The 15819-nt window shown below is 54.2% G+C and overlaps 9 protein-coding genes across 9 annotated transcripts; 3 read left to right on the forward strand and 6 right to left on the reverse strand.

Annotated features, from left to right (window-relative positions):
- Positions 1–315: 315 nt before the first annotated feature.
- Positions 316–2825, reverse strand: L226DRAFT_567713 (uncharacterized protein; the record flags this gene model as incomplete). The annotated part of the gene is made up of 4 exons (XM_067684065.1): positions 316–891; positions 959–1272; positions 1332–2607; positions 2661–2825. The coding sequence occupies 4 exons, from the start codon at positions 2823–2825 to the stop codon at positions 316–318; spliced, it is 2331 nt and encodes a 776-aa protein (XP_067540202.1).
- A 3249-nt stretch (positions 2826–6074) lies between these two features.
- Positions 6075–6875, forward strand: L226DRAFT_558119 (uncharacterized protein; the record flags this gene model as incomplete). The annotated part of the gene is made up of 4 exons (XM_067683223.1): positions 6075–6114; positions 6257–6398; positions 6530–6726; positions 6789–6875. Coding segments are annotated over 4 exons (465 nt in total), but the record flags the coding sequence as incomplete, so codon positions are not given.
- Positions 6876–7138: 263 nt separating this feature from the next.
- On the reverse strand, positions 7139–8766 carry L226DRAFT_567715 (alpha/beta-hydrolase; the record flags this gene model as incomplete). The annotated part of the gene is made up of 9 exons (XM_067684066.1): positions 7139–7170; positions 7231–7615; positions 7700–7764; positions 7831–7990; positions 8049–8155; positions 8213–8249; positions 8302–8404; positions 8452–8533; positions 8589–8766. 9 exons carry the CDS (start codon positions 8764–8766, stop codon positions 7139–7141), a joined length of 1149 nt encoding a protein of 382 aa, XP_067540204.1.
- A 101-nt stretch (positions 8767–8867) lies between these two features.
- On the reverse strand, positions 8868–9670 carry L226DRAFT_255063 (uncharacterized protein). The gene is made up of 5 exons (XM_067673304.1): positions 9527–9670; positions 9377–9469; positions 9165–9316; positions 9013–9078; positions 8868–8959 (listed from the first exon to the last, which is right to left on the reverse strand). The coding sequence occupies exons 1-4, from the start codon at positions 9538–9540 to the stop codon at positions 9023–9025; spliced, it is 315 nt and encodes a 104-aa protein (XP_067540205.1). The 5' UTR covers positions 9541–9670; the 3' UTR covers positions 8868–8959; positions 9013–9022.
- A 441-nt stretch (positions 9671–10111) lies between these two features.
- L226DRAFT_531392 (uncharacterized protein) lies at positions 10112–11268 on the forward strand. Its single transcript, XM_067680073.1, is given in 7 exon segments — positions 10112–10162; positions 10220–10331; positions 10386–10398; positions 10412–10470; positions 10578–10751; positions 10810–11066; positions 11147–11268. The coding sequence occupies 4 exon segments, from the start codon at positions 10426–10428 to the stop codon at positions 11154–11156; spliced, it is 486 nt and encodes a 161-aa protein (XP_067540206.1). The 5' UTR covers positions 10112–10162; positions 10220–10331; positions 10386–10398; positions 10412–10425; the 3' UTR covers positions 11157–11268.
- An 822-nt stretch (positions 11269–12090) lies between these two features.
- Positions 12091–13003, forward strand: L226DRAFT_558122 (uncharacterized protein; the record flags this gene model as incomplete). The annotated part of the gene is made up of 3 exons (XM_067683224.1): positions 12091–12270; positions 12328–12408; positions 12467–13003. 3 exons carry the CDS (start codon positions 12091–12093, stop codon positions 13001–13003), a joined length of 798 nt encoding a protein of 265 aa, XP_067540207.1.
- Positions 13004–13607: 604 nt separating this feature from the next.
- Positions 13608–14325, reverse strand: L226DRAFT_255153 (uncharacterized protein). Its single transcript, XM_067673305.1, has 3 exons — positions 14239–14325; positions 13954–14184; positions 13608–13897 (listed from the first exon to the last, which is right to left on the reverse strand). The coding sequence occupies exons 2-3, from the start codon at positions 14111–14113 to the stop codon at positions 13749–13751; spliced, it is 309 nt and encodes a 102-aa protein (XP_067540208.1). The 5' UTR covers positions 14114–14184; positions 14239–14325; the 3' UTR covers positions 13608–13748.
- Positions 14326–14892: 567 nt separating this feature from the next.
- L226DRAFT_567717 (uncharacterized protein) lies at positions 14893–15200 on the reverse strand (the record flags this gene model as incomplete). Its single annotated transcript, XM_067684067.1, has 2 exons — positions 14893–14998; positions 15055–15200. 2 exons carry the CDS (start codon positions 15198–15200, stop codon positions 14893–14895), a joined length of 252 nt encoding a protein of 83 aa, XP_067540209.1.
- On the reverse strand, positions 15097–15787 carry L226DRAFT_255162 (uncharacterized protein). Its single transcript, XM_067673306.1, has 2 exons — positions 15362–15787; positions 15097–15290 (listed from the first exon to the last, which is right to left on the reverse strand). The coding sequence occupies exons 1-2, from the start codon at positions 15703–15705 to the stop codon at positions 15227–15229; spliced, it is 408 nt and encodes a 135-aa protein (XP_067540210.1). The 5' UTR covers positions 15706–15787; the 3' UTR covers positions 15097–15226.
- Positions 15788–15819: the final 32 nt, after the last annotated feature.

Raw genomic sequence — 15819 nt, forward strand, 5'->3', positions numbered from 1 at the left:
ATCTGGACGCACCGTTGCCGTACTCGCCATCAGACAGCGCTCTAAAGCTGCACCGTATAGGTTGTGGTTCGCTCGCAGAACGCTCATTAAGCCTTATAAGCTACTCTACGTCACAAGAGGGGTCACCCGTGCCTATGCCACATGAACTCAGGCGCCGCGAGTCAGATAAATTGTAGAAAATATGTTAATCATTGTTACAGCTTCCTACACATGCAACCAGCTTCGTGAGACAAGGCGAATCAATTCTAGCTTCCCGAGCTACTGTACCCTCCTCCTCTTCGCTCTATTCGCGACTTTCGCCGCCTTAGTAGCGGCTCACACTGCCTTCCCAGCCTTGATTTGCCCAAGGCACAGACGTAAAACGGATAGGATGCCATTGTGGTCGGGCACTTTCCTGCCGTCGTCCCTCTCTGGATCCAACTGTGGATTGTATTGGAGGACGATGTCCACGGCCCAGTCCAAATTCTCAAGGTTGCCAGCCCTCTTTCCCGGTAACTCTTGTCGAGGTTTGAACGCATTAATCCAACCCCAGACGATCAAGAGGAGTCCTTTCAAAGCTTCACCGTGCTCGATGTGTGCCGTATATATTTGGAGATGATGGAGGCCCAACGCCGTAGCACGTCTATTGAGCAGGTTCTGGATGCTATAGGCAGCAAAAAGCCCGCGGAACTCCTGCTTGAGCTTCGTGAGGAATGTGGAGTTGTCCTCGGTCAGAATGTTCTTCACGTTTGGAATGTTCTTCACGACATTTGTGTCATCTATTGCGTGTTTGTAGATGGCGTACAGTATGACCCAGCAGAAGGATTCCACGTCGTGTACCGCCGTGCGGACGATGGGCTTCTTATCGAGAACCGCCTCGAGTACAGACTGTGCCATGAAGATGGCAGTTCCCTGCAATTCAACAAGAGCACGTGAGCTTGATCAACAGCGCATGCGAAATGTCAAGAGCAGGACTCACGGTCATACCATCCCCTGGCTGTGTCTTCTGGGGCATCGCTTCGTTCACCACCTTGAATTTCATGCGCTTCCCTTGGTTGGCACCTAGAGTTCCTATGCCTCCGACAGAGCTCTCTGCTTCAACTGCAACATAGGTCTTTCGGGTTTCCGGCAGCGGCACAGAAGCGAACTCAAAGTCCGTAAGGAACCCGCAAGTCTCGTCGATGTCGAGCTCCAACATAGTACCATTCTCAAAGTCAGGAAAGACCTCTATGAGAATATTGCCGGCACTGATGTCACGGTGAATGATTCCGTTATCGGCGAGAGTCTTGTGGGCTAACGGAAGTACTATAAGTGACAGTACCTACTATAGAACTTGAACGAATAGAACGTACCTTCGACTGCACCAATTATGGCGCGGAGGAACTGCTCGAGACTGGTGTACTCCCATAGCGGCTTCCCAACCTTCTGGAGAGATACGCGATGAAGGACGCGGTCAGAGATTCCACGGATTTCGGGCGGGGTCAGGGCATCGTTGCCTCGAAGAGCCCTCACTGACATGAGAGTCTGCTTGTTGAGACGAACGTCACCGCCAGTGAGCGCCCTGGCCATGTTGTGAGGGTAAGCCACATTCTTCTCCTTGAGGATCCTCTCGATCTCATCGTAAATTTGAAGCTCCGGCTTACGGTTACTGCTCCGCCAGGCGATCTTTAGGATCGAGGGCAATCGTGTGCCTTCGGACAGCACGCGCCATACCACTGTCCCGCGGCCGAGCAGAGAAGATGACACCCATATCGGCGGTCCGACGGTGATCCAAGCACGAGTGTCTTCCTTGCCGCCCATGGTGACTTTGTACTGGGGGTACTCCTTTCCATCCGTCCTACCCGAAATCCGGGAGACGGTGGGATCCTCGCCGAGGTCTTTGCGTGACATCTCCCATAGCAAACGAGCCACCACTTTCAGGAACAGAGATAGCCCTTCTCCTTCAGTGAGTCTGTGATCCGGAGACAGCAGGGTGCCCAATCGATCAAATCGCCCCACACAGAAGTTGTTCCCAGAGACGAAAACCCCATAAACAAATAGATTGAACGGGTGTGATCTGAAGACGTAGCGGGAGTAGTCAATGCCTTGGACGAGTGTCTTGTTCGCGTTCCCCGCCTCCGTTTGACTTTCGTCCGCGTGAGCAGGCGAGAGCTTGTTCGCGTCCCCCGCCTCCGATTGACTTTCGTCCGTGTGGGCAGGTGAGAGCTTGTCCGCGTGAGCAGGCGAGAGCTTGTCCGCGTGAGCAGGCGAGAGCTTGTCCGCGTGAGCAGGCGAGAGCTTGTCCGCATGAGCAGGCGAGAGCTTGTCCGCCTGAGCAGGCGAGAGCTTCGCCTTAGCCTTGACCTCAATGAAAGAGAAGCAATTTCTCCAGTACACCTTTTTCCCAAGATAGGGGGGTGTTCGCAGTGAAACTGAGGTGGATGGAACTGTGGCGGCTCTGGCAGTCTTGACCAGCCTGGGATCGTCAACATCCGCGATGACAAAGTCTGGTTTATTGTCATCACCCTCCGGAAAGACTGGATCGTCCAAGACCACCAGACGCTTATCTGTGGAGACAACCTGACGGAAATAGGCTCTACCCGGAAGCAAATCAGCGAGTTTCTCTTCGACTTTATCCATGATCGTTTTCTGTAAGCCATCGTTCAGTTAAAGTGGCACAGATTATACATGTGTAAACGTACCAAGTGAGGATATAATGCTTTCTCTTCGCTAGCCGTCGCCGCGGCGAGCTTGTCGATGGCCCGCAAGGACTTCTTGCAGTCTTTCGTCACAGCGTTCACGATGTCCTTGAGGTGCTCCTCTGTCAGGACGGGGCCGGCTGCGCGTGGCTCCCGGGTGAAAAGCATGTGTAGGACTTGATCGCAGTTGTGCAGCACAGTCTCTCTGAGGTCATCCCTGTACGACAACCGAAACTGATCTGTGGACTTATTAGGGACCGCCAACGTTTGAAGTGACGCTGCAGAGGGACGAGTGGGAGAGGGATGTTCGGTTGGTTCAGGAGGAAAGCGACGTTTGGTTGATTTAGTCGGAGAGGGATGTTCAGTTGGTTCAGTAGGAAAGCGACGTTTGGTTGATTTAGTGGGAAAGTGATGTTCGGTTGGTTCAGACATATCTGGCCCGGGGGAGAGGAAGGGAACTGACTGGATGATGAATCCATGGCCGGTCGAACGACACGTTCTTTATACTCTAGATGCGCGTCTCTATTGAGCCCTGATAGTATCAATATGGAGACGTTATGGCAACTCAGTTGTTTGCACACGCCGCAAATGTAAAGTCAGTGTGCTTACCTAGCCTGTGAGAGGCGAAACATTCAAAAGTGTGATGATAACTGGTAACGGGCGCTGTAGCCTGTGGCCGTCAGGACAATACACGTCAGCGTCCAATCCGAGTCATCGGTACATCATGCGCTAACTCACCTTTTACATACAACCGGCAGTTCACCGTGGCGTTGAGATCCAGCAAGCCGTCTGGTAGGGAGAAACGAGTACCACCAGCGTGCTGAACAAAATCAGATAATCCCTCTCATCGGCCTTGATGCAGCGCAAGCTCACCTATTTGTCACTAAGGTGACACTTTAGAAATCCGCTACTGATCTCAAAGACGGATGACGAGGTCCAAAGAAAAGGCTGGCCGCTGGAGCACGCCAGTGGCACAAGAGTTGCCGGGGCGGTGTGGGAATCAACATCATGTCACGCCGTCACCGGTGCACCGCTCACTAGTCACACCCGGCTCCGTAGTGATTGAGCCTCAACGGGTCTTACCTGTTGCCCCAGTGCCTCGCGATGCCAATAATCTCTGTGCCGCATAGCATTTATTGTTTGGTACATTATGGCCTGTCTCCGAGGCACTCCGCTCCAATCACCCCGTGGCGAATCGCCTCCACTGCTGCCTTCAAGGCAACACAACAGTCATGCTGACTTTGTTGTAGTGGAGCGGCCACAAGCTTGGAGTGGAATACATTTATTGCATTTTTGTCGAGGAATTGTGAAGGCGCGCCCTGGAAAAGGCACCCCATGTTTGGCGTTGATTCAGTAGTAGGCAGTCTCGCCACTCTAACAGTTTATTGCTGTGTTTCAGCAGCGGACTTTCGGCATCAAACGTTGTGACACACTCAATTTTGCGTCGAACGACGCCGTGCGACGGTGGCGTTGAGTCCACGCCACTGGATCGGAGTTCAAGATAAATGCCATCATGATTCGAGCAATGAAGCTTACCACAACCTAAAATACGGAAGTGACTATGCACGAAGACTTATAAAGAAGCTCTTGGTACATAAATCTATTTCAAATTGGATTCAATATTAAGTCTTTATCTTCGCCGATACCGAGAGTATTGCAAACTTGAATATCAGGGAGGCGCGAAGTTGCCAAGACTCGGCAGGATACGCTCGCCGCATCGAGGCACGCGAGAGCTACTACCTTGACCGCCACATTTGAATCTGCATCCATCTTGTAAACTGCATAATAGTAGCCGTCAGCCATCAGAACTTGAAGCTTGCAATACGGCTGAGAGGCGTCACAACTGCAAGCTTGAAACCTGGATCAGGCAACCTAGACGCCCCCACAAAGGGCCACCTCGGGCCGAAGCCCCCGGACACCACCGATGAGATCTGAGACCTCCTTAGGCCTCAGCCGGTGCCACTAGTTCGCTTGCGCAAGGGCCACACAGGGTTTTTTGCAGAATGATCTTGCAGGGAGGTGAGTGATGAGCGCTGAGCGCTGAGCTTCAAGCTTCGAGCGTTCAGATGCCAACTGAAGTTATCATTCCTGGGACGTAGGCACTAGGGCGAGAACTCCGGAATGCAGACAGCGCCGAGCCAGGCTTACCTCTTCTTCTCATGTTCACATCCTGTTGCTTCAAAACGAAGTAGTGCTGATGTCCTATCACTCGGAGCCAGGGCTGGGACAAGTCATCTCCGAGTTTATCAATCGCCCCAGAAGACAGTGTTCCAGAGATACTCCTCCGCCGCCACAATTCTCTTCCTCCGCCACACTTTCATTCCTTCGCCACACTCCTCTTCCTTCGCCGCACTCCTTATCCTCCTTCGCCGCACTTCTCTTCCGCTGCCGCAGTCACACGCCTCCTCCTACACCACAGGTTCTGGGCCCGTCACCAGGCACGGTGCCCCGAGAGCGCCCTCGGAGAAGAGAGCAGCAGCACGCGTTTCTGAATCAAGCCCACCCATCCCCGCCTCGGCAAGTATACCTTCCGCCGCGGCAACCACCAGGATTTGGTGTGTATTGCCGACTACCCGTTTGTCCATGCAGGAGGCGCGTGAAAGTTCAACGAGGCTGGCCTGTACAAGATATATTCGGCGAGCCGCCACCGTTCTGGCACTGTGAAAATTTACCGTGAGTGCTCCCTGAAAGCGGATTGGCTACATGGCTGACTGGGGATATCCACTGAATCATTGCCAAATCCGGATGTTATATGTCAGTATATTGTAAGGCAGTCCGACTTTCCAGTCACACGGCCGGAGGTGTGCAACAGCATCTGAACCTACCACTGTGCACCATTCTCGACATCGAACACCACGTTCTTCGCACCCAGATACCAGATCGCACTGGTGTTACCCTCATCACAAAAATCCTGTTCAGCGCTCGCATATCGCTCGTCAAGTACTGCTCCCGTCACAAGATGGTGTATGACACAAGAGAGGACGCCCCAAACTACAGGGCCAGAAGCACCGCAAGGCGTGCTACGTTATGTCAGTAACCGGTGCGCATGCGACCTGACGAGCTGAGTTGGGCTCGAAGCTGCTGAACAGAGGCTCACGTCGCGTCGAGTCCAGCGACATATTGAACACGATGTACGTGATCCTCGTCATCTCTTCTTGCAGTTGAACGATCATGAACGCTGTCATCCCCGGTACTTCCGCTTGTCGACGCTCCAGGCCCATGCCTCCTAGATGACAAGGATCAGCGGTGAGGTTGTACGTGCATTCCTCAGTCCTCACTCCAAGAATTGTGAGCGTTATCGGGCTCGATTCTGACAGCGCACTGCACGAGCCGTTACTGCATAAGAGAGCTCAATCACACTCCATGGCCCTCAGACTCCGAGCGCCAAAGCAACTCGCATCTTCCAACTGATTCGCCATGGACTCTTCCAACAATCATGGTGACATTGCCCTCGATGGTGAGCATTCGTGCCGACCCATGCTCATGCCAGTTCTTACGGCACCTACTCCGAGTCACACATGTTCACCATCCCCCCAGCTCGTCGTCCCCACCATGATTACTGCCCCGTGTGTGACTCCTCTGACCACCGCTACCTACAGATGACGGCACGCTTGGGGAGTGGCTCGAAGGGCACTACGTCGCGCTCATTAATAAGCGCGACGGCAAGACGAACCACATCCCGTTGTCGGTTGTCACAACAACCCCTCCAATGCCTCCTACGACATCAACGTCGACGTCCCGGTGGGTCCCGTTGATCTCAAGATAAGTACTATCCAGTGACTGCAGTATCCCGTCAAGTTGGTGCGACCCTGCCGCTCACCAGCCTACATCATACACAGTACCGCAGCAGCATCAACACGACGACCCTTCAGGCCGATATCCCCCTGTACATGGGGATGCCGCTTCCCCGACATCAAGGTTGGAGAGCTGAAGGGTAGCATGCGTGACGGGCTCACCTTCTCCGGCTCGGTCACCATGTACATCAGCCACGACAACTGGGTCCACGTCAAGTTCATCCTCAAGGTCTTTTGCGAGGACTATTCCGCTGATTTCGCGTTTTCCCGATCATGTACGTGTTGACCACGTTGAGATGTTCCGACTTCATACTGATGCTGTCTCTTGCGCTCTCAGATGACAGCTATAGGATGTTGAACAGCGATATCCTGGCATTGTACGATCTTAGGTGCCCACGAGTTCCAGGAATCATGTCGAGAATGTATGCTAGCCTAAATCATAAATCTAGAGTTTTCAACTAGGCCTATCTATTTCATGACTGCTCGTATCTGCCTTCTATCTGTGCACATAACTTCATGGTTCGCGTGGCTGATGTGTGCTCGACATGGTATCCATTGATCTGAGGCCAGCGATTCGGAACCGTACTCGTACATCGAAGGACCAGAACCACGTTCGCATACGAACGTCTCCACTGTAGCTTAATGCTACACAACGTGTTGAACGTTCTATGACACCTGTTGCATCTCTCACGAATGAGGCGCCAGCTCGCGTAGTACTCCTTGGGATCTACAGGCGCGCATCAGCACCGCAAGACACCAATGAAGCCCGACAACCATACCATGGTAGTGCGCATTCTCGATCAGCGCAATGATGTCCTGGGGATCCACCGCAGGGGGTTCATCGCCCATCTTCTCCGGCCCGTCGGTCGTGATCCGCCACGCACTCGCCGGATGGACGAAAGGATATTTCGCGACCTGGTTCTTGAACACCGGCGGAATGGTGGGGACCGGGTCGAGAGTGTTCACGATGCGGAACGAGTACTTCCCACCCCCGGGGATCTGGGTACGGCGGTTGAACTCGGTCGCGAAGGGCTCGAGGCAGACGCGTGGGGCCCCAAAGGCGTACATGTCGCCGAAGTTGAAGTTGGAGAAGGCGGACTCGGCCTGCCGGCGCAGGAACTCTCCGTAGGTGATTATGCAATACGCACCGCCGAGAGAGTTGCCCTGTTACAATCGAAGGTCACAGTAGGGCGTAAGGAGTGGTCAGTGTGTCGGGCCTCAGGAGCTGGATACCCTTCGATAACTGACCGTAAAGTGAAGCTGAGCGTTCGGATGCAAGGTGTATGCATGCGAGAGGGTCTCTAGCATAACGTCTGTGTGGTTATTAGAGGGCATGATGAGCCATCTGCCTCGCAAAAACCAATCAAACTGATACCGACTGAAGGGAATCTGAGGACCATGATCCTCAGTCGTGAACGTGCCGAACAATCCCTGATAGAATCCAGCATGCATGCTTGCGCCCCACGCAACGCCCGGAATATAAGGCACGATAGGTGCCCAGGTGAGGTCTGTGATCTTCTCCGAATCGGTGCTAGTGCCCTAGCCGATGTGATCACCATTAGCAACCGTCAGCGTCGCATATACTGAACGGCCGCACCTTGTACGCAATACCCATGTATGGTTTCTCGGTGCTATTGCTGATGAAGAGGCCGCAGATTGCACCCGAAAGAGATGGGGAACCGTCCGGGCTCTGCGTGACGAAATCTAAGAGAGAGCCTCGTCAGCATAGTGTCACCCCGCCCGACGTCAGGGGCGTCTCACCGCAGAGTTGAACGAAGGTGCAGTCCAAGAGCTGCGCCTATAGCAGTGTGAAGAGACGATTACCATGCCAGTCAGAAGATACGACGCACCACGATGTCGATCTCTTCCTGTGCTTTCTCGAGGTGGTCTGCGGCCTGCTCCAAGTTGCCCCGGTGAGCGGCCTCAGCCGCCTTGACAACTTCAGGAGGGTAGCTACTGGGAGATCAATAAGAGGATCAGCTGTATAAGTGAGTACGTACCGAAGACTGAGCGCGGCGCACTCCACTAGACTGACGAAGACAGCGTTCCAGTTGGGCGAGTCCGGACCGGTGCTTGTGCATCCTGAGGCAATAGTCGACAATCAGCCAGACCCAAACCACAGGGAGGCGGTACTCACGAGAGTCCTGCGCTGTCTTGATGGCCCCGGGGTTGTCCGTAATCCAGCGGGTTATGAATTGCAAGTCATCGGATGGTTTCTCCTTGCGAATGTCGCTTTCCGGCGGGAGCTGCAACTGAGCGAGCTGCTTGGCATGAGTCAGGTGAATGTTGCGCCGAATAGCTAAAGGCAGCGGCATCCTGACAGTGGGTGAGAATGTAACGAGGCCGCGGCTTGGGCAGCATGGGAGACGACGCGTCTATATAGCCTTTCACCATGCCTGCCTCCATGAAACCAGCTGGTAACCGTGAAGTGGCGCTGGAACGGAAGTCATGTCCTATCAGTGACACTCAAGAGGCCTGTATAACGTTAATAGCGGCGATAGTGATTGACTGAGAGGCGATGAATGGTACGCATAATGCACAGTGTCATGGGGGTTACCCACCGGGGAGAGTTCAACAGCGGAGGACGCTCGTGAGGTGTTTGGAGCGAAAGTGCGAGGCTCGAACGCCTGCATGTTTTGGAAGCTGGTGTAGGCGAAGTCAGCTGTCGTATACTGCCGCCGTATGTGATCAGCGTGTGGTATGTAGTACTCACCCGTCGACTCACTGTTGTCCACGAGTAGTTTTGTAACATTGAGTGCGATGTGGAGCTTGCGTTTGATACAACGACAAAATAGATACACGAGACCATCCTGTAGCCTACAGCTCGGGAGCTCGATCGTATTCGCAGGAAGTGTTGTCACTTCCCTGGGCGGAGTCAACCTTCTCGTTGTCAGCGGAGCAAGCGAGTAAAGAGTGTTCACGTACTGAGCAGGTGTTTCGGCGCTGTCGCACTCGGCTTGCTCAGCTAGAACGTGCCATTTGGTACAGGGAATTAGTCGCATAGGAGACATATGTCGACTGTGAATTGATCATCGTCAGTTCTGACCGGCTCCGGCGCAGGCCATTGACGCTTACTCGTGGTTCTCCATTCACAGCAGTTTGTATTGTACTGCGGCGCCCACTCCCGCCCCAGGTTCAACTGGTAAACAGTAGGCCAGCGGAACATCGCACTAGCCCTGCCAGTGAGGTATCGCAATATAGTACGGGACTAAAGCAAGCGGTGGCAGCGGCGGCACAAGCGCCGTGAGGCCATGTTTGTCTCAGTTTGGTCGCCTTCCAGTTCGGCATCGCGGCCGAGCGTCTGGCGGGACTCAAGCCTGTCTCTTCCCCTCCGCTTGCTACCGACCTCCAAGCTCTTCGTGTAGGATTCACAGGAACTCCCGTACACGCTGGAGATGTTTGAGTGGAAACTAAAGACTCATTTGAGATGAACACCGGCAACAATATTGCCAGTGCCAGCGCAACTCGGAGTAGAGACGTACACATAGCATACATCCCGGCTCGCATTCAGTCGACGTCGGAATCAATCATGAACATCTGTGAGTCACCGGGAGCTATTCTGATGTGCTTACTCTGGTAACTGCTCACACTTGACCAACAGTCATGTTGCCTCCGCGCCGGGGGGTCTAAACCGCCGTCTCGACGTCCCATCCTCCCATCCCCATGGGGGTTCCGGACGCTGATGCTCGAGTTACCTGCCTCTCAGATGACGGAAGCTGACGTACCCCTGTTCTAATGCGCCTGCGCTACATTGTCGCAGACGCTTTCGGACGCGCTCTCCAAGTCTTCCCGCGCCGTTCTGGCATTGTCGACGATCCTGCTCGATGTCAACCCTGCCGAGGTACAGAGCGCGACGTAGGGAGAGCTCGAGCATAAAGAGGTCAGAAACACCAGCTCTCTTCCTCAGGCTTTCACCTCCAACTCGCATTCACAGCATATCGCAGCTCACACAGCTCACACAGCTCACCATCGCTATGTCTTCCACCAACACTGTTGCTCTCAAGGGTGCGTTCATTTCCCATTCCACGAGCCGATAGCCTCACTCATGGTGATGTCTCCAGTTGCTCCCGGTAAGATCACCGTGTGTGCCACACTGATACGACTCCTTTAACCGCTGCTGCTCGTAGATGCCGTCCCGGTTGGGAAGTGGCTCGAGAGGCACCACGTCGTCTACGACGAGAAGCGCTCAGGCAAGACGTACCACGCCTTCGTCCAGGGAGGCTACCCCCTCGTCGGCCCCGACCCCAAGGCTTCGTACGATATTGAGGTCGACGTCCCCCTGGGCCCGGTCATTCTCCAGGTACCCCTTCACTCGGTCCACCGTTTGAGTGCCCGCTGCTCATCATAACATCACATAGTTGCGCGGCAGCATCAACACGTCCACGCTCGAGGCCGACATCGGCCTCTACGTCAAGGTGCCGTTCCTGCCCGCCATCAAGCTCGGCGAGCTCTCGGGCAACCTGCGCGACGGGATCACCATCAGCGTTGGCGTGCCGGGCATCCTCGAGGGCTCCGTCACCCTATACATCAGCGATGACAACTGGCTCCACATCAAGTTTACTCTCACCATCTTCGGCGAGGAGTACTCCGCTGACATCGCGCTCTTCCCCATCCCGTGAGTGTCCGAGTCGCGTACTGCGGTCACATGTCTTGTGCTCGAGGGATTTTTCTGACTTCGTCGTCTTCCCTGTGTAGGTGGCTCTAAACATGGGCAGCAATGTAGTAGCGGCATCCTAGCCCTACAGGATGCGAACCGAGCTCCAGAATAGTCGTCTGATGATGTTCCAAGTACTTCGTAACAGAGATTCTCGTGACACAGACATTCCCCGCATATTCGATCAACTGCCGGACCGTGCAAGGCTATGTTGAGCTGAAAGACGAGCCCATCGACGAACACGACCTTGAGTCCTCGAGTTCGAGTCAAGGCGGTAAATGTCAAGTTCAACAAATTGCCGTGCTCGGGTGGCGAGGCTGCTTGTCCACGTGCCTGCCCGCTTATCCAGCAGCGTCTAATTCGATGCCTTGGGCTCTCCGCCAGTGTCCGAGGACCGATGCGGCCTCTACAAACCCTCTCCGACCCAATTGCGACCACCTGTGCTTGAACACGGTTGCCTTGACGGTCTATTGGGATCCGTTTAACTCTCTGTATCGCTAAAAGAGGAACAGTAAGCTTCATCGACCGCCGTGACCAACAACCGCCACAACCCCCAATCAACGACTCAAGGGCAGGGCAGTGGGTCCATATATTTTTATTCTATACCTTCCATTGGTTGACCATGCCATTTTTGACTAGCATCCCGCTTGGCCTCGCGCTTGAGGACGCTGGAACTACGAATACTCGTCTCGCCAAAGGGGCCTAGCTACACTGCTAACTCGGACACGTAGGCTTTTGTTCATGTGCACCTCTCACTTTGAGCTGACTTCACACGTATTTTCCGACTCTACTTCTCGTCTGTCTACAATAAAGGCGCCTCATCTGACTTCAAGATCACTACGAGGCCTGCGAATTCGATGGACTCCTCAGCCTACAGTGCGTACTCTTTCTATCGTCTTATCCCGCCTAAACCTCTCCTACTCACGTTCGGTACGGTTCTGTTGGTAACACAACTCCCTCATTCTCTGATGGCATTTCTACGTCTATGTTGAACACCGAGAACAGAATCGACCCCCTGAAAACTGTCTTGTACGATCAACAAGATGTCCTGGTCAATCTACCGGGCCCCCGCTCTCCCGATGCGACTTCTGACGTTACCGTCGCGATGGCGAAAGACTGCGGAGACCAAACAAAATGTCATGAGAAGGCCATGCATCAACCGTTGGTGGGTGATCCGCCGATATGAGCATGCGACGTTGCTGACTTTTTCTGATACATTCAGAAGTCTTTCAAGGATCCCGATGGAGTCACGATGGGACCCAACTCAGAACAAGTGGAGAAAAAGCCCTGGAACACGATCTCCGTGCGTGCAAATCTTTGTCTCCCCATTGCTCCCTCGTTGATTGTTCGCTCTATTCCAGGGAACGCCGATATTCATGGCAACAGAGATCCTCCAAGCTTCCTTAGACGAGATGACGATCACGCAGACCCTGGAGCATGATCTCGAGGCCCTGTGCTGGGTCATCGTATATGTCGTCTTCTTGCATGGTCTCCGTAACACTGGCAAAGGTTCCGAGGAATACCAGAGCCTGTGGAACGAATTCCGATTTTTGTTCTCCTCAGTTAGCATCCAAGTGCTGAGACGTCTACGCTACGAGGCTTTTCAACCACCTTTGAGCCAAAAGGACCAGGAGGACCCAGACTCCCTATACAGGTCCATCCGTAACCTGCAGCGGTATGCTGAGAAGGTGCATGAAGATCTCGCCGGCATTTTGGACGTCATATGGGTTGTCCTCCGAGAGGCTCAGCCGCGACCCATCCCCAAGATGAACACCACCCGACGGCCGAAGTTCCGGTCTGATATCAACTTCGCTGCTGAACCTGTGGCGAAGAGTGGACCAGAGCTGTCCTATGAGACATTGTTCAAGACTATCAACCTGGTCCTGTCGGAAGCATGACGACGTGTCCTCACGGTCACCTTCTCGCCTTCTCCCGCTCGCTCTCTTTGTTATGGCGTTCTCGTCCATGGATTAACCATTCTAGATCCCATTCACAGACTACTAACCAGTACCTCCCTTCCGTGCTCGTGTCCACGCATTCTACTATCATTTATATCACAATGGCTCTCTTTCATTCCGTAGTTCGCCGTACTGAAATACGTGGATGGTACTACCCTCCGATATGAACACTCCTCGGCGCCACAGTCATCTGCGCCATCCGCACCTCCTCTCTCAATTCCTCCGAGATCCTGCCGTACGGGGTAGCCTCCCTCAACAGGTCTAACATGCTGTCGTGAGTGAGTATGCGAACCGGCAGGGCGGTCGCGTTGAGGCTGGCCAACGACCGACGACTCAAACGGCTGCATGAAGAAAACTGATCCGGGTTCAAGGGGAGCGCCTTTGTGCGAGCCGTAACATAAAGACGAAAGTCCCCTAACGATGGAACAGATTGTGAGATAGTCCCGAGCAATGAAGATACTATGGCCTCACCGACAGCTATCAGATACGGCTCAACGCCATACCGCCAGAGCGACTTCCCGTATTATGTGACCAGCACGCGACTGAGGACGGCGTCCGACGCTCTACATATCGGGATGCTCGACTTGGATTCGCGTAGGTTCGTCATCACCAACAAGTCGACTTGACAACTTCGTTCGTGATTGGAACCGCCATTCTTTCGCGATGTTGTCCTGCAGAGCCTTGACTAAGGAGGGAATGTAAAACCCAGAGGGCATGCTCTTCGACGTGTCGGGTAGGAGGGCCAGAGGAAGCGAGAGAGGACCATATTCGCAGGCCGTTGTCGCCGATGCGAGTGCAGATATTGCGGGCCTTGACTGTAGGTCTTGCTGAGTCCTGCAAGTTTGAGACATAATCAGTAATACGAGGGGCTCCCAAACCGTGTTTCATACCTATGGGGTCTTTCACTAGGTGGGAGCCGCGAGGCTTCGAAAGGTGCATTACGGGCCAACTCGTGTCGTTACGTCCCAGGGTTTGGGGGTTAGATCCATAACGAGCCCTGAGGCACAAGATAAATCCAGTCCATATCGAGAGGGCGCACCGTGCGCACATGCAACGCCGGCTGAGCGACTACAGATGCGGCTGCCTACTCATGCATCATGTTTGGACAGGGCTCACCATATCTGCAGAACTCAGCGCGTCAGTATAGATCAAAGTTTTCGACAGACAACACGTACTCATGCACCCTCACTGGGACAGCGAACACTGAAAAACTGATATCAGGCATGGAACAAGCTGAGGATAACCATGAGATTCAGCTGAAGTTCAAGGTTGGAGGTTGCGGGCGCTGTAGGTCCGATCGCGCCGGAAAACGAACTTGAGTCTGACGCCGACGGCGTTTTCGACGTTGCTCTCGACGCCGATCATGTCTTCCTCCGAGTGCCGACTCCCTCGTCTACCTCACTCGCACCCGAGTATATATCTTGACGTTATCATGGATCGAATGGCCTCCACATTGAATGTCATAGGTCTACTGGTCGAAGGCCACAAATCATATCTCAAGGTCAACCGTGCACATTTCATCCTGTCAATTCAAGTCTACAAGTACAGCGTATGCATGAAGAGAAGCGAGACGGAACGAGTGCGGAGATCCAGTTCTACCAGTCTTAACGGAGCATAACATGACGGTGTGAGTCCATCCAGTCCGAGTCCTCACCCTCGCCTACCACATTGCCGCGCAACATCCCCAGGACTCTACCATTATACCATGTCCGAATGCCTTTCTCGTAGTCTCGTATCGCATGACGAGATGAGGATGTGGCGACGCGGTTCGGCTTCCATGAAGTTGGCGTCCAGAGCCCATCCCGAATCGCGCGGCCGTTCACAAGCGGTCAGGCCTCAAGCCCGCCCCATCGAGTTGCGAAATGCGCACCTACGCTCCGATCTGAGAACGCCAGCGCGCTGAAGAGCTCCGGTTCAAGGACCTGAACCGGTGCGCTGCTGCGTCGTCTCAGTCGATCGTGAATGGGGCTGGCGTCCATGCGGGGCGACACAGTTCATATGGAGTCCACACGCTCGAGGGCTTGTTGCCGTACGCAGCGTACTCGGAGCCGATGTGGTAGCTCTTTCCGTGTGGGGTCGTCCAGAACGCCGCGACGGCTTTGCCATCTCCCTTAGGGTAGATCCCGCTCGTAGACATCGTGCATGACGGTCACGTCGCAGTCCTTAGCGCGCGAATGGCGTCGCGATAGCATGGGACAGTGTGTAGGGCTCGTCCTCCTCGGTGAGGCTGACCATGATCATAGTGATGTTATCACGTTCAGGACGACGGGTCAGCTCGCAGAAGAGGAAGAGACGAACTGATTCCGATGTTGGCGAGACCGCATAGGGAGGGGGTTCACGAAAGCGGCGAGCGACGAGGCAGTCGCAGTTTTCCGTCCGCTCTCACGAAACGCAAGGCACACTGGCGGGGACGATGAGCTCGTCTGTCTGGGTACTGTGCCGCCCGCCTCGAAGTGCACCGCGTATTTCGCCGAGGGTTGCAGTGTAGCCGGCGACGGACGGACCGAAGAGGAGCGTGTTACAAAGGCTAGGAGTGTTGTGAGAATGGTAGGGATGGGCAACGGCGGCCCTTCGCGCGGGAAAAGAGATCGGAACAAGTCCGAGAAATGAGAAGTAGACCCGCGAGCGGTACGAGTGAACATCGTGATATCGGGGATGGGTGAGGGGATTAGAAGACTGTGCGGTAAATGAGAGACGCGTTCGTGCACGAGATGATGTGGACTTCATATCCAGATCTGGAAGCAAGGCGAGGTGAT

The sequence above is a fragment of the Lentinus tigrinus genome (assembly GCF_003813185.1).
Source record: "Lentinus tigrinus ALCF2SS1-7 unplaced genomic scaffold L226scaffold_4, whole genome shotgun sequence".
NCBI classification, from domain to species: Eukaryota; Fungi; Basidiomycota; class Agaricomycetes; order Polyporales; family Polyporaceae; genus Lentinus; species Lentinus tigrinus.

What these genes read in the sequence shown, in the direction of transcription:
- L226DRAFT_255162 (XM_067673306.1), bottom strand. Translation starts at nt 15,705, where the DNA reads ATGTTCACTCGTACCGCTCGCGGGTCTACTTCTCATTTCTCGGACTTG. An exon ending in TCTCGCCAACATCGGAATCA is followed by an intron (nt 15,291 to 15,361) that starts GTTCGTCTCTTC and finishes GATCATGGTCAG; the next exon opens with CCTCACCGAGGAGGACGAGC.
- L226DRAFT_255153 (XM_067673305.1), bottom strand. Translation starts at nt 14,113, where the DNA reads ATGTGCGCACGGTGCGCCCTCTCGATATGGACTGGATTTATCTTGTGC. An exon ending in CCTAGTGAAAGACCCCATAG is followed by an intron (nt 13,898 to 13,953) that starts GTATGAAACACG and finishes TCAAACTTGCAG; the next exon opens with GACTCAGCAAGACCTACAGT.
- L226DRAFT_255063 (XM_067673304.1), bottom strand. An exon ending in AGCGCCGAAACACCTGCTCA is followed by an intron (nt 9,317 to 9,376) that starts GTACGTGAACAC and finishes GACTCCGCCCAG; the next exon opens with GGAAGTGACAACACTTCCTG. An exon ending in GGACAACAGTGAGTCGACGG is followed by an intron (nt 9,079 to 9,164) that starts GTGAGTACTACA and finishes CAAAACATGCAG; the next exon opens with GCGTTCGAGCCTCGCACTTT.
- L226DRAFT_531392 (XM_067680073.1), top strand. Translation starts at nt 10,426, where the DNA reads ATGTCTTCCACCAACACTGTTGCTCTCAAGGGTGCGTTCATTTCC. An exon ending in TCAAGGGTGCGTTCATTTCC is followed by an intron (nt 10,471 to 10,577) that starts CATTCCACGAGC and finishes CTGCTGCTCGTA; the next exon opens with GATGCCGTCCCGGTTGGGAA. An exon ending in TGGGCCCGGTCATTCTCCAG is followed by an intron (nt 10,752 to 10,809) that starts GTACCCCTTCAC and finishes AACATCACATAG; the next exon opens with TTGCGCGGCAGCATCAACAC.